Source organism: Nannobrachium achirus (genome assembly GCF_963921795.1).
Source record: "Nannobrachium achirus genome assembly, chromosome: 1".
NCBI lineage: Eukaryota > Metazoa > Chordata > Actinopteri > Myctophiformes > Myctophidae > Nannobrachium > Nannobrachium achirus.
Genome location: NC_137810.1, coordinates 38,561,398 through 38,577,154, shown reverse-complemented (window position 1 = coordinate 38,577,154; position 15,757 = coordinate 38,561,398). Strand labels below are relative to the sequence as shown.

At 43.3% G+C, this 15,757-nt stretch overlaps 1 protein-coding gene across 1 annotated transcript in view; it reads right to left on the bottom strand.

The window, feature by feature from the left end:
* Positions 1-31: 31 nt before the first annotated feature.
* Positions 32-15,757, bottom strand: part of obscna (obscurin, cytoskeletal calmodulin and titin-interacting RhoGEF a) — a gene marked incomplete at both ends in the record, with an annotated part of 77,518 nt that continues 61,792 nt past the window's right edge. Inside the window, 23 exon segments of the mRNA XM_080728854.1 lie at positions 32-212; positions 747-896; positions 1,095-1,191; positions 1,686-1,927; positions 3,111-3,347; positions 3,790-3,895; positions 4,481-4,648; positions 5,110-5,232; positions 5,858-5,984; positions 6,973-8,721; positions 9,201-9,278; positions 9,404-9,449; positions 10,040-10,192; positions 10,317-10,343; positions 10,766-10,938; positions 11,071-11,148; positions 11,254-11,314; positions 11,781-11,981; positions 12,077-12,164; positions 12,359-12,527; positions 12,877-12,989; positions 13,081-13,214; positions 13,861-13,957. Of these exon segments, the coding sequence (XP_080584980.1) occupies positions 32-212; positions 747-896; positions 1,095-1,191; positions 1,686-1,927; positions 3,111-3,347; positions 3,790-3,895; positions 4,481-4,648; positions 5,110-5,232; positions 5,858-5,984; positions 6,973-8,721; positions 9,201-9,278; positions 9,404-9,449; positions 10,040-10,192; positions 10,317-10,343; positions 10,766-10,938; positions 11,071-11,148; positions 11,254-11,314; positions 11,781-11,981; positions 12,077-12,164; positions 12,359-12,527; positions 12,877-12,989; positions 13,081-13,214; positions 13,861-13,957 (4,598 nt within the window).

Here is a 15,757-nt window from a genome sequence, read left to right as displayed (position 1 = left end):
TGTGTGTGTGTGTGTGTGTGTAATCTTTGCCTCAGTCGAAGTCGGGGGCCTGTATCTTGGTGCAGACTAGCTTTCGTTTGGCCTCCCTGTCGCTGAGGTAGGCCTTGAGCTTGTCTGTGGAGAAACACACCATGGAGTCCTTGCGTTTGCTGGCAGAGAGGTGGCCTCGCACCCACGGGTTCTGCAGACACTCGGCTGCCGTGGGTCTCCCCCTAAAAGAAGAACCAGGAACACAATCACTTTTATAACTCGGAAGATGTAACAGAAATCTGTGTCTCCATGTTTCACTTTTTTAGGGATAGTTCACCCCCAAAAATACTTTTTTGAGCGGTGGTCAACCGCTCCTCAGAGTGACTTTGTCCGTTCCTACCTCGGAATGCGACGAAAACTAAATAATATACAGGAATTCAATTCTCCATGGGGCGAGTAATCAAAAGAAAAAACGTTATTATATGGGTGAATTATCCATTTAAAACCCTATTTAATGTAATGCCCTCTTTCATACATCGTATGATAGTCTTGCAAGAAAGTATTTTGAGAAATGTTGAAAACATTGACGTTAAGCTAATGACATGGCCAAAATACGGATGCCTGGTTTAAAGTGGGGTTTATAAATATTAACCAATGAAAAGCAACAGGTTTTGACATACAAGGTCTCTGCACCACAGCGACTGTCCCAGTGACTACTTCATGTCTCAGAGAATTAGCTTAATGTTATACTGAGAGTACGCTACAGAGGCACTGACCAGGCCTTGTGGTTCAGGCTGGTCTTCATGAAGTTGATGGCTCCCTCTGACAGACCAGGGTAGCAGCAGCCAAACTGGATCTTCCCCTTCTTGATGTTCTTGTCCCGCTCCCAGTGGTGGTCCGCATGGAATGGACTGTCTGCACTCAACCTGGGAGCAGCCAAGGGAGGCATTTTGACACACATTAAATGGACCAAAAGCTTGTAGATTGGATGAGGATATAATTAACGACTATCTTCTAAAAAGGGAACTAAGGTTTTGAAACACGACTGCTAAAACACACAGATGGTTTTACTCAAACTGACATGATTTCCAGCTAAGCTGTATTTCCTATATTTCTTTACTTACATGATAAATGCCAGAACACCAACGGCCCAAATGTCAGTCTCGGGCCCAACACCCTGTCCTTCCAGGATCTCCGGAGCTTTAGGAAGGACAATGTAAACTGACAAAACAGACAGAGAGGGGAAATCTTTCTTCAAAAAAATCATCTTCATCATATTATCACTGAAAATATGATGTTCATGGCTCTCATGGCTCTTTAGCCTTTGTAAAGTGTCTTGAGATAACTTGTTATGATTTGACACTTTAATAAAATTGAATTGAAATTGAATTCAATCACATGCTATATTTTAGTCATTAGAAATGAATTTGAATAAGTAAATGCGAAAATAAATAGGAAAAGATAGACTTAGTTGCTTGTTAAGCTATGGTAGCTATAAGATGAACACAGTGTGGTGGTGATGAGGTTAGGTCGAGTTATATCCGTCCATCAATCCGTTTCCCGTGATGTCGATGCATATACCTTTGCCGGTGAGTTCTGTTGAAGGTCATGACATTCACAAAGGGGAATTAGTACACTAGAAACATCTACAGAAAGTTATACTCCACATTAAGTCTACAAACATTCTCCAAGTCTCTTCCATTGATGCATGAAACACGTCTCTTCACAGCTACCTTTGTTTTCAGGCAGCCCTTGGATGAGTTCTATGTTCAGTGCCTGTCCCGAGGTGAAGGACTGGGCGGAGCCAAAGTCGACGATCTTCAGCTTGTTGCGTTCGTCCACCAGCATGTTGTCTGACTTGAGGTCCAGGTGGACGACACGGCGGCTGTGCAGGTAGTCCACGGCGCTCAGGATCTGAACCAGCAACTCTGCAACATGTGTCTCGCTGTACAGGTCCCTGTGTGACGTGCAGAGAAAGGGATACGCATTTTCACTGGTCGACTATTGTACTGTCCATGCGGGAGCTTTCTCCATTCATTTGTTGTTGTATGTTGCTTTGAGAACGGGACGTAAATCTTTATTGCTCCAAGAGGGACACAGCAGCTAGGATTAGCATAACTATGTGGTGCTGTCGATTTGTCTAGAAAATAGGGTCACGATTACAAATTGAATTTGACTGTCACACAAATGGGAAAAATTTAATTTAATTGTGTTTTTGGCATTGAACATTGGAACATGTGAATACAAATGTTTGCGTTTGAGGCTTCATAATCACAAATTGTACAGGGCAGATATGACTTAAATAAACGAAATAATAACACATTTAATAATGTTATACTTAAAAAAGAAACAGCCGAAATAACTGATCTACAAGCTTACAACACGTCACTTTGAGACGTGTTGCATTTTTGCTATTTTTGGAAAAGCTTTGAAAAAAAAGTATGATAATTTTTCATCATGGAAACAATTTTTACGATTATTCAATAATAATTGTGATTAGGCGATTATGTAATATTTGTGACAGGCCTACACATTATAGAGAAGGATGAGAAAAACACCTGCAGTGTTACACGTCCTCTCCGCTCTCTGCCCAGTGCCCACACAGTTCCCTGTCTCTCTAAATAAAGCAACCAGTAAGACTCCCTAATCGGGAGATAAGCAACCGTCACGTCGCATACACAAACTTTAGAAGGCAATCGTAGCCTATCAGGAGGGAATATGGGAAATGGGACAGATCCATGTTAATGACATGACTTTAGAGATACTGTGTACCGCTTTGCGTGATTCTAGGCCAAAATCTGTAGGAGCAGTGTCCAAAAATGTGTTTTGCAAAAATCGACCTGATGATGGCGCTAGAAGAGGACCATGTGAGAAAGAAATCAGGGGCGGAGGTTGTGATTTGGCAGCCAATGAGTGTGTGTGCAAAGTTTGGCATGGATATGGGCAACGGTGGCGGAGATAAGAGTAGGGGCAAAAGTGTGACGTGACGTGACGTGACGTGACGTGACGGACAGACAGAGGGACTCACTGACTGACTGACTGACTTACGGAGGGACAGCCGGTGGAGCTTTTCATAGTAACTTGCGACCTGACAGTCGCAATAAACAAATATTAGAAATGTTATGTCTTGATTCTGATACCTTTCTGCCAGGTTGCAGAGCAGCTCCTTGCCAAGACACAGCTCCTCCACCAGGACCAGGTAGCAGCGGGTGATGTAGGCCGTGTGCAGCTGGACCAGATGGGGGTGGTGGAGCCTCTTCAGCAGCTGGTACTCCCTCAGCACCATCTGTCTCTGCTCGGGACCGTAGGGCGTGATCTTAGCAGCGAACGCTCCGCCTTGCTCATCCGTGCACTGGGTGATCACGCTGAAACGACCCCTGTGATATGAGAAAATAGATAATATAAAAGAGAAAGAAAGAGAGAGGGAGAGAGAGAGAGAGTGAGACTTAGTGCCTGTTGGAAAGCATAGGTGAAGAGAATAGTGAATTGTTCACTTGTTTATTTATCATGCTGAGGAAAATACTTGTTTACAAGTAATAATAATAAGAACTCTTTACTTTCAAATGAAGGATACATTGCTTTACAAAAGCAGGATAGAAAATTACAGCAACAAAACCAAAGAGACAAAAATAGTACATGTAAATAAAATAAAATAAATAGAAGATAAAGAAAGGGTGTACAAAAGGAGATAAATACGGATAGAAGACAAATGAAAAAACACTACACCGTCATACAACAAAGTACAAATCAGGCTCAACTGTGATTATATCCGATGACTTTTTGGACAGCAGCATAAATGAACCATAAGTGAGAACTCGCCTGTTGATCTCAGACAGGAAGTTGTAGGTCTTGTGCGTGGGCGTTGGTCTCAGCAGAGTGACTTTAGTCGCTGGGTACTCAGTCTGAATGAGAGGAACATGAACCTCTGCAGTGGAGAGAGAATACATACACATGACAGACAGACAGAGACCGTAAACACAAGGACAGATAGAGTACACACACAGGACAGACACAGTTGGAATCATCTTTTACTTTTTGAACTCCAGCATCCCTATTCTGGGGGGAAATATTTGCCAAAAATAGCAGAGCCAAAAGCTTATAATGTGTCGTGTTGTGAGTTTAAAGGCATTATATGTTTGCTATTTCTGAAAATGTATGGAAAAGAAATAGTGAAAGGTTTTTCTAAAATAGGGATGCCCGGTTGAAAGTGGTTACAAATATAGCCTATATATTAAAGGTATAGAATTTGCCTCCATATTGGGAAATGAGTGCACAAAAACGAATGATACTATAGTATCATGTTTTGTATACATACAATAGTAGTTATTATATTGGAATAATGTGCAGTTGTCACAAAATCCCATGGTACACCCGGATCAGTCTTATGGCACACTGTTTGAGAAATTTCTATTTTTTTTTACAAATTTGGTTACGAAACTACCCAACCAGAAAGGTCAAAGACACCCAAACAAACATGACAGTTAACAACTTGTATTTAGAATGCCCTTGCCTTCAGGATGAGTGGCCATAACTATGGGTTGGGACGGCTCACTGAAAGGTCCTGCTCCCTTCTCGGTGACACAGCCCACCCTAAACACATAGGATGCTCCTCTGGGAAGGTCCTTCACCACGCAGCAGCTGTCCGTCACCTCCTCTGTCAGGACCTTCCATTCCCCACCTGAGGATAACTCCCACGGATAAGATCAACTAGAACATTACAGTTACAGTACTGTATGTACTGACCATGTTTCAGTCAGGACAAACTAATGAATGGATAATATATTTTTGATTGAATAGAAAATGAGCAATATATTTATACGCACGCACACGCACGCACGCACGCACGCACGCACGCACGCACGCACGCACGCACGCACGCACGCACGCACGCACGCACGCACGCACGCACGCACGCACGCACGCACGCACACACACACACACACACACACACACACACACACACACACACACACACACACACACACACACACACACACACACACACACACACACACACACACAGGGCTGAGTAAAAAAACACACACCAAAATAGCTTATTTGCATCTCAACAACTTATTAGTCAAACCGACTTTATGCCTTTGTTATACCCAATACGGATGCATCATCCGTGTCACCCACCCTCTGTACTGAACTGGACACAGTAAACGGAAGGATCACTGGACTGAACTGCTTTCCACACCAGCAGAACTCCACCTCCTTCCATTTGCATCACATCCGGCCGGCTGGGTCGGACTGGCAGTTCTGAAGGACAAGGTAACAGTGTGCTAAAGTGACGATATAGCAAGAGACATTTTGCTTGATTTGACTGATTGAATACTTTATTAGCAGTTTGCATAGGAAAAGCACAGGACAGTACAGTTCAGAACTACAGATACAAGGTCTACTAAACAGTTCAGATACAAGGTCTACTAAATAGGATTTAAACCCAAGAAAGCACTTGTCTTGGCTTGTTTACATTAGGGTCCTTTTGTACTCAATTCATAGAGACATAATGACAGACAAATATACACAGTACTATGCAAAAAATATATATCATAGAAAGAAAATGCTGTACCCAGGCAGATATACCTTTCTGATATTCTGATATTGACGCTGCTATGAAAATACTTCAATAACCAGAATGCACTGCGTCGCTAGCTTTAGTAAACCTCCCCCCCTCCCCTCCATCAACTCATGCCTGCTCTGTGTGTCCACATTTGCACATTCTAATGATTAGAAGTCACTCGACATCTCCTGTCCGCACTGGTGTTCATACTAGGGCAGTGATTCTAAAGTACACTTTAGAACAAACAGTCAGAAATATAAAATATAAAACATATATCAAATACAGTATATAACAAATATGAGAGGATATGATTTATTGCACCTTTACTCTTCTTGAATGCAGGTATTTTGAAGGCAGACAAGAATTTGGAAGCCTTGTTTTTGGGGCTCTCGATGCCAGTGATGCGCTTTCTTTCAGGCGGTGTGGGCGACGTTCCTTTTACTATGGGTCCTGTGACATAAGGCATACAACACGAGTGGGTGACGATTAGACTCAAGAAAACAATCGTTGTAAACGTTTTCAATAAAGTCAATAGTAGCCTAATGCAGTGGTTCTCAACCTTTTCAGGCTGTGACCCCCCAAAATATTCATATTTGAACTGGGGACCTCCCACCACCCTGGAATGCAGGAGTTGAGGGCTTGGGCTACTTAACTTAATGCAGATAAAAGGCTGTTTGTAGCAAATAAATAAGATGTGTTAGAATGCACGACAGAGACAATTATTTCAATATTGCTTACTTAACTGTACTTGAAGTCAGAACCTGTGTGAGGACAATTTAACCTTTCCACCATATCAGTCTGACAGAAAGCTGGACTGGAGTCTATATTTGATTTACATTACTGTATTGTAGTATCTGTTCTGTTAAAGAGGTGGTGCCATAGTTTTGTACTTTTTCTGTTTTTCATGTGTCTAGGAGGTTGAAAGTACTTCATTAGACCCCCTGGTGTGGTTTTTACGAGCAATTATTTATTCTCTTGGTATTTGTTTGTTTTCTCTTGGAGGCTGCCACCTTGTGGTCCAAAGTGTCAGTTAAAAACACAGATACTAAGTATGTCACAGTATCAACTCCTCCCCTAATTACCATTCACCCAACACTGTGGGGTGTGGCTAACTTCAGCTGGGTCACCACCCACCATGACATCCATGCATACTTAATGAACTGGGGGTGTGGCCACATAAAAACCCAATTTTAACTCTTTCTGTATACTTTTTTGGAAAAAAATCTTCCTCCTAGTATAATCATAATACCTGATAATCATGTTTTAGAGGGGGGAAAAATCATGGCACCACCTCTTTAAGTCTGAGATATATACTCAGAGTTTGGTGTTGTGAGCTTGTAGATTGGCTATTTTCTCTTTCTTCCCGACCCACAGTTTGAGAACCACTGGCCTAATACAACTCCTCCACCTAATTCATTCATGTCAATCATTCGACACTGACCTTTACTCACGTCCTCCTTACTGGAGGACTTGAACAGCTTAGTGAGGCTGGAGGCTGAGGCTCTCATCTTCTTCCTCAGCGACATGGTGGGTGTGTCCGGCTTCATGATCTCCCCCAGCGTGGGTCCCAGCTCCGCGTCATCCAACTGGGAGTAGGAGTTGGCCGCCCAGGACTGCCTGCGGAAGATATTCAGCAGTCCCAGCTTGGGCGACTTCCCCGCGGACTGCCTGAGGGCCTCGAGGGCCGGAGCGGACGCATGCCTCTGTAGGCCCTGGCTGGCCTTCTTGTCCTTGGCCCTGGGAGGTCTCTCTGGGGCTTGGAGAGAGGAGAGGCTGGCGCTGGGACTGGGGCTGGGCGTCATTTGTGGGGTCTTGTCCAGATGCCCGTTGCTTCTGGTGACCAGGTTGGGGTTTGAGCGTGTGCGATTCCTCGGCGGCGCTTGAGGAAACGAGCCCCTGGGTTTAGATTCCGCCGCGGCTTGCTGAAATGAACAGGGGGGCGGTAAGGTCCCGGGCTCGTATCTGGGCATGTGTCGGCCAGGGCTCAGCTCCTCAAAGGATCCCAGTCTGCTGGAGAACCCTGAGCCAGGCCCATGCTCCAATGTCAATGACTCAGTGGAGGAACCGTGGGAACCAGCGAGGTTCTCCCCAGACGCTGGCCTCTGATCCGTCCTGGGACTCCGTCTTGGTCCGGCACAGAGGCCAGAGCCAGCAGGTTTGCCCCCAAGCAAGGGTTTACCCTGTACAGGGGCAACAGAACCTCTTCTCCTGGTGGCCCGAGCAGCACTCGGTGGAGCCAGATGATGAGGTGAGCCCGTTACCTCATCATCTGTAAAGTCCTCCTTCAGACTCTGAGTGCCCTCTTCCTCTGCTGGCGCCATGCGGTGCCTGGGCGAACCGGGAGACCGTCGGGACTCGTCCAGCGACCTGCTCCTCCTGTGAGGCGGCGCGTTGGAGTGGGACAGGCCGACTCCGCTGTCAAACGACGTGGACTTCTGCATGATGGGCTGGACGGATCCCCGCCTCTGGCCGCGGCCGCCGACCTCCGCCTCATCCTCCACATACTCGATGAGGGGCTCGTTGAGGCGCCCGGAGAGGCTGCTGCGTAGCGGCTTGCGGCCCCTCTCCTGCTTCTTGGCCTGGAACTTGTCGCGGAGCGTCAGGTGTCGGGCGGACATGGGCGACAGCTGCTGGGAGTTGCTGTGGAAGGTGCTGCGGACGACGCTGCCACGGGGGACCCGGCCCCCCTCGCTCCCTGAGCCCTCGTCCCCCTCGGACAGGTAGAGGGAGGGGCTGCTGTCCCGGCTGACCCTGCGCTCCCTTCGGGGTGTGTGCTGGAACGACGCTTCCGACGAGCCAACCGATTGCCTGCTCACGCTCCTCTCCAGCACGCTTCTCCTTCCGCTGACCTCGCCGTCCTCTTCCTCGCCCATCGTTACTTCCTCCTCCTCCTCTTCTTCTTCATACAAACAGCCTTTGGCGAAGGGTTCTGGGATGCGGGCTCTCTCGGCGAGTGGATCGTAGTCGTCTTCCGTCTCCTCCTCTTCCTCGGTGGGGCTGTAGTGCTGGAAGAAGTCCCAAGAGTCGGCCTCGTCGCACTCCGAGGACGAGCCGCTGCTCAGGGAGCTGCTGCTGTGCTCCTGGTGCTCCCGGGGGACCGTCACCGCTGTCTCCCTCAGGGGAGCCTCCAGGAGCTCTGGGATGGACCTCAGCGTCAGCACTGAACCCATGCAGGTCAAAGAACGCTGCGGCAAAGAGAGAGGAGGGGAGAGGGGGTGGACAACCCATTAAGACCTGAGGTCGATTCTACAAATGTTTTCTAATTCCAGTTTTCTGAAATACCTCAAACCTTTTCATGTCAAGAACCCTCAAAATTACATGTATTTGGCTGTGGACCCCCATCTCAAAATACTTCCAGGGATCACCAGAAGCAAAGATTTGAGTTAAAAATGTTCGTTTTCACATTTGGCACACATTTTCACGCTTTTTCAAAAATAGCAGATCTACAAGCTCATAGCTGCTACTTTTTGAATAGCCAATGTATAAAATAATTGTTAAAGTGGTTAAAATCTAAAATGACAGATAATTTCCTGATTTAATGTATGTATTCATTCATGTTATCCAGGGCAAGTTGTGATGAGTTCAGAAATATAAATCACCTTTGTTAGATTACCAACATCACAAATGTATGGTACTTCATTGACTACAGTGTAGAAGAACTCACCTGCCATTTCCTCTTTGAGACGAAGGCTTTCAGATTCCTCGTGTTGATGTCTTCAGTGTCTTCCCCTGCATGCTCATCCTGACAACATTTTCAATGATGGCATTTATTGATATGTTGATGAGTTACTGAATGAATCAAAAATGTAAACATGACAAAAAAATTAAAATAAAAAATAGAATGCAGGATGCATGTATTCTTCTCACCTGGAACCATTCATGTGCCAAGCATTCAAAAGCCGAAGGCCTCTTCCTAAATGGGATAAACAAACATCATAAAAATTAAACTATTTTGCTATAGCCTAAGCTCCTTTCGCTGGCTTATTAACTTAGAGTGTGACTGGGTTTGTGTTTGTACCCGTCAGACTAAAGCTAATGACATAAATGTTCGTTGATTACCTTTTCTTGGACAAAAACAGAATAAAAACGAAGCTGTGGACTAAATATACAGTATTTACTGAATTGTGTCGACAAATAAAAACAAGACTAAAATGTTAGGGTGGGACTAGTGGACTAGTGGAGAACAGATCCAGTAGAACTAAAAGACAGTAATTTAATGTTTGGTTGCAGTCGATCTACACGCACACCACGGATCGCACAGCGATGCGTTGTGAGCTTGTAGATTGGCTATTTTCATATGCAACCAAGTGTAAAATCTGCCATTACGACCCCATCAAGGCCTGCCAAAATAAATTTGTGTCAACAAAATCAGATTTAGTACGACTAAAACTAAAACTGAAAATGTATTCAAAAGACTATGACTAAACAAAATCAAAATTTGCTGTCAAAATGAACTGGTCCCCGTCCATTACGATTAGTTTAATAGCGGTGTAGGTTCCTCACTCTGGCTCTGGCTGCAGGAGCGAGCGCAGGAAGCTCTGGGCCTCGGGGCTCCTGTTGATGACATCAGGGGCGTCCCAGTTGAGGGTCCCCTCCCCCACTCTCAGTAGCGTGGCGCGGTCCGTCTCGCCCACAAATGGACACCGGCACAGCAGACTGCGAGGAGCCACGAGGAAGTGTTTATCCGAAGCTTAATGAGTTACTGTACATCAACAGTGTTCTCATGGGTAATATAACATTTCAAGAGACTTGAGTATGTACTGAAAGTAGAGATACTCACAACAGATAGGCCATAACACCCACAGACCTGGCAGAAAGGAAAAAAACAGGGGTCATCTGTGGCAAATTCTATCGCTTTTACACAGCATTATAATTTTCTTATTTTAATCATAAGACCCAATTACTGATTTTCAAAATAGCAGATCTACAAGCTCATAGCGCTGCACTCGGTGCCGCATAATGAGCTTGGAGATCTGCTATTATTAAAATAATGGATAAAGTGGATAAAATGTAAAGTGACACAGATGCGTTCCAGGTCTTAAGGGTTAAGGATCTCAATGGAAATAAGCTTGCCTTACCTGAGTTTCCTTTTAGTTGACCTTGTATCAGTGAACTGTACTGTCATGAAACTGTACATTTTCCTATGCAAAACTTCTAATAAATACCTCAATAAATCAATTAAGTGGTTAACTGTTAGATGTAGCGTGACAGATCATAAGTAAAACTCACCATATATCAGAGGCTATAGTGACTGGCTCTTGGTGGACAATCTCAGGGGAAACAAACTCTGGTATTCCAAACTTGCTGTACTGGTGTCTGGAGGTGTCTAGTTCTTGGCAGAAGCCAAAGTCACAGATTTTGATTTGGTCTCTGGGTGGATACACCATCAGGATGTTATCAGGCTGTGGGGATTACAAATGTAGTAATTCTTTGGTCAACATTTTCTAAAATAGCTCAAATAGCTTACTTGATATTTTCACTATTTTCGCGTTAATGCAGTCCTGAATAGAATGCTAAAGGGACAAAAACATTACTTTGATGTCCAGATGCAAGATGTTCATGCTGTGAATGTGACCAACTCCTTCCAGGATTTGATGGATGTACAACTGGACCTGAAAAAAATAAATAAAAAAACAACAACAGCAACATAATATATTATATATGAAAAAACAAAACAAATATCCATGTTTTTATACATAAGACAAGGCAATTTTTACCTCTCTCTCCGTGACTGCTCCCTTCAGTAACAAATGATCAAGCAGTCCATGAGAGCAGCAGCTGCAAATATTGTTACGGACAATTCATGTGTTTGTTTTTATTAAGCTTTATATGTTTATTTTCGGAAGACACTTTAAGGGTTGAACCCTGTGGTTCACTGATTATTTATTTATTCAGTCATTCAAATCAAAAAGTAACAATCAAATGCATTCAAAATTGTTATGTTAAATGATTTATGTACTGATTTATGTACTAGAATTAAACTCTCCCGGGTAATTGATTTCAGTCTGAGTGCTGATTTATTATAATTTATAATACAACACAGAGCAATCCCTGTGTTGATTATAATGATTCAGTCAGTCATTATACAAACAAGAATAACATCACAAAAGCAAAACAATAGGTCTATATCATGCATATAGTTAAGATACCAACACTTTCAAGCTTATTCTCCTTTTGCAATAATTGCAGAGTCAAATATGTACCGTATAATGCTAAATGCCTAAATGTGACATGAGAAGGATACACTTCAGTAACCAGGATGAGAGTGCGTCGGGTGCAGAAGAAATCCAGCAGACAGGCCACTCTGGGATGAGCGAGGCGGGACAGCAGATCTCTCTCCTGGAAAGCACGAGTCCTGGTTCTGCTTCTCAGTGGCAGGAACTTGGCAGCAAAGCCTTCGCCCGTCCTTCTGTGGACTACACGCTTCACCACCCCAAAGGTTCCCCTAAAGCACCGGGAGACGATAAGAGGTCATATCATATTATCCCTGAAAAGGCAACGTCCAATTACAGCAAAGCGTGCCGGAACCGAGATATTCACCTTCCAATTTCCTCATGGACGTCATAGACGGAGAATAGCTTTCTCCTTTTCCCCAGCTCCACCTCCCTCTCCTGAGATTCCAGTTCAACTGCAGAAACACAAATGGGATGCGGATATGCTTCAAGCATGGTCTAATGCTTCCAATGACTAACTTTAGTTCACTAACTACTGATTTTTGTTTTCACATGTGTGAGTACGTTTATTTCACATACACTCATACTGTAAAGCTCATTTATACATGGACAGAAGAGCTGTGCACAGCAATATATTCTCAAGTCTCACCTTCCACCACAGTAAGCTGGGCCTGGCATGAGTCATGACCAGACTCGTTAAAGGCAAAACAGGTGTAGATGCCACTGTCCTCACCCTCGGGGCACACAATGGTCACGGAGCAGCGAGCACCGTGCTGCACTATCTCCACATTTTCATTGGCAGACAGCTCCTCACCGTCCTCCAATCACAGAATTATATTAGATTATTATTATTTTTGATTATTCAGTTTTTGTAGAGAATAGTCATTTTGCACACCTACTGGGACAGGTGCGTAGGAGGCGGCAAGTCCTGCACACTGTCTTCACTTACAGGAGTAGTTTATTAGGCTACAACGTTTCGGTCTCACGGTCTGAATGACCTTCATCAGGTGTACCTGACTTTCATTGGCAGGTGTACCTGATGAAGGTCATTTACGGTCTTAACGACCTTCATCAGATATACCTGATGAAGGTTGTTTAGACAAAAACAGTCAATTTACATGTCAGTTTTTAACATGTACATTTCTCTTCGATCTATAGAAGCCTTACCTTGTACCACTGTATCTGCGGTGTTGGCTTCCCAGTGATGATGGCAGTAAAGACAGCCGATTGGCCAGGCTCCACGCAAAGGTCCTCAGTGGGGACCTGGATGAAGGGTGGAGCTGGACAGGAAGTTGCTTAGTGAGCACCAATGGTAATATGAAAACACTCAAGGGAATAAAGGAACTCTAAAGTTTGAGTTACAAAAAATACCATCTGGAATTTCCTGCATGGACTCTGAGATATAGAGCTCTTCCTCCTCTTCCTCTGGATAATAAACAGGTTCTTGCAGCACCTGTTCTGCAGATGGAACGGTGACACCAGCCTCCTCAGGGCTCTGCTCAGGTCTGGAGGGAAGGACAACAGTGTAATCAGCAACATTATATGAAAAATACCATTGGGCAGTTAAGACAGATTACAGGGCAAGAAAAAGAACTGCAGACTACGGCAGGGTAAAAATACATACCTTTTTTGTACATTTACTCCACTACAATTATTTTAAAACTCTAGGTAGGCCTACTAATTAATTTGTAGATTTTGATGATGTTTACAAAACATACATTTCAGCCCCATAAACATAGGCATTTTGAAAATAGCCAATCAACAAGCTCACAACGCGTTGTGAAGGGTCAAGCTTAATTGTAGAATGGCTATTTAGTTATACAGTTATACAGTTTAGACATATAATTACTTGTGAAACGGGACATTCTGCATAATTATATAAATAATAATGATGATAATGATTTTGATACCAATACGTTTGTACTTTTACGGACTTTTACATTTAAAAGTGTTTCTACGTTGCAGTATAGATACTTTACTGAGTAAAACTAATTTAGCCTTTTCCACCACTGATAGTCGGCACACAAGTGTAAATCAAGCATCAGAAATTGATAAATCACAGCAGTCTGAAACACACTGCATTGTATATGTACACGGTCTGTAGCTGTGGACTGCATTGTGTGTACAAGGTTAATAGCTGTGTGGACTTACTGTTCTGAGAAAAAAATCTTGGCAATAGAGGTAGCACTGAAGTCAGCCTGCAACCATTTCTTCACGAGGGCCGTGGACCAGCCCTCAGAGTCTGCATCTAGAACAACCACAACACTATTCAGACACAAATAACAGAGCAAGATCTCTATTAAAGAGGTGTTGCCATAGTTTTGTATTTTTTCTGTTTTGTATGTGTCTCTGGAGTTAACATTACTGTAATAGACCCCCAGGTGTGGTTATAATATGCAAAAAGAATTGTGAATCATGCCACAATGTCTTTAAAGAATTTTGAGTTTTGTGTTGATCTTTAACATTATCACTCAGACACGGTCTATCCAAAGTGCTTATAAAGGGGTGAGAGAACATACAGTACCTTTACCTTCAGAGCAGAGCAGAGATGGAGATACAGTTCTTACCTCAAAGATTGGCGTTGACAACCCCATTAACCCACCACATCAACAGGGAATATGGGCCAAAGCCCCACACCCACAGGGGTAGAGACTGAGAGGACACCCCCATAAGCACATGACCATCTCGTATTGACAGAAGTGAACAGTTAGCTGGGCATGCATGGATGAGAGGAGAAAGGTGAACACAGAAATGAACGTATGTTGAATGGCGCTTGTTACAATGAAAGATGATGACTTACTACATGGAAAGGTCCGCATGAGGAACTGCTGTACGATGGACAGGTAGGTTACAGAAAATGGATAGGATATAGCACTCAACTGTGTCCAAAAGTCAAAAGGAAATCAAATTTGAGTAATTTCACCAGCAGCACATACAGTACGTATTCTATTCAATTCTATAAAATTCTATTCTATTCTATTCTCCATATCCTAAATCTGAATGTGAGCAATGAGCGTGTAGCAAGTTAATTACTTTAGTTTTCTAAGCTGTATTTTTTACTATGTTTACATATCAGCTATTACCACTAAAAATCCACTCGTTTTACCGACTTTTGGAGCACTGAGATCAATCTAGTGGATGACATTGATCCAATCTGTTCTAATCCATCTCATCTCTGGAAACAGCAAACATGATCAAACACGCATGCATGCAATACTAAACAATGTGTATGTTTAATGTTTATGAATTCATGGATATGGACTTTGTTGAATATGAGGTTGAATGGTACCAGCAGTTGGTGGTGGTATTGATGGTGTCAGTGTGTGTGGAATGGAAGAAAAATTTGATAATCTGGGAATGAGATGCCACAAACTTGAAAAAAATGATGAAGGTTTGGTTTTGAGGTGGAGACTGAAGTGTTGAAAAGTGTTGTAAAGTGAAGAGATGTGATATGATGTAATGTAAAGTGAAGTGAAACTGAACAATGGCCATGGCATGTGCTTCCTGAAGCCTCATTCTTTAAAGGGCCTACACCATGCTTTTAAAACTATATTTTTTGTATAAATATATGCTCAAAATTGAGTCTTAGACAGGTTTTAACCCTCAACAAACACTCTGACCATTCCTTTGTTTGTTCTAGCTCTACTATAATGAGGCTCTCCAGCTGCAATACCAAAAACGGCCTCTGTTTGCTCAGTGGCGCATCTAGTGGGGTTTTTCCAAAGAAAAAAAAAATTTTTTGAAAAAAAAAAAAATATATATATATATATATATATATTTTTTTTTTTAAACAGAAACGTGTGTGACGTCACACGCGTCAATTCTCAGAACAGCACTGTTCTGAGAGCTTCTCATCTCTGTCTTCCCAAAACCAGAGAAAGACACACTTGTCAGAAATAGGACTTTGTGAGGATAGAAGGTGCCAGTGGGACACCAAAAAAAGGTTTTAAAATAGAAAAAGTGAAAATTCATGGTGTAGGTCCTTTAAAATAGTGCTTAAACTATGAACTCAGAAAATGAGACATGGCCCATCTATGAAATGACTGTC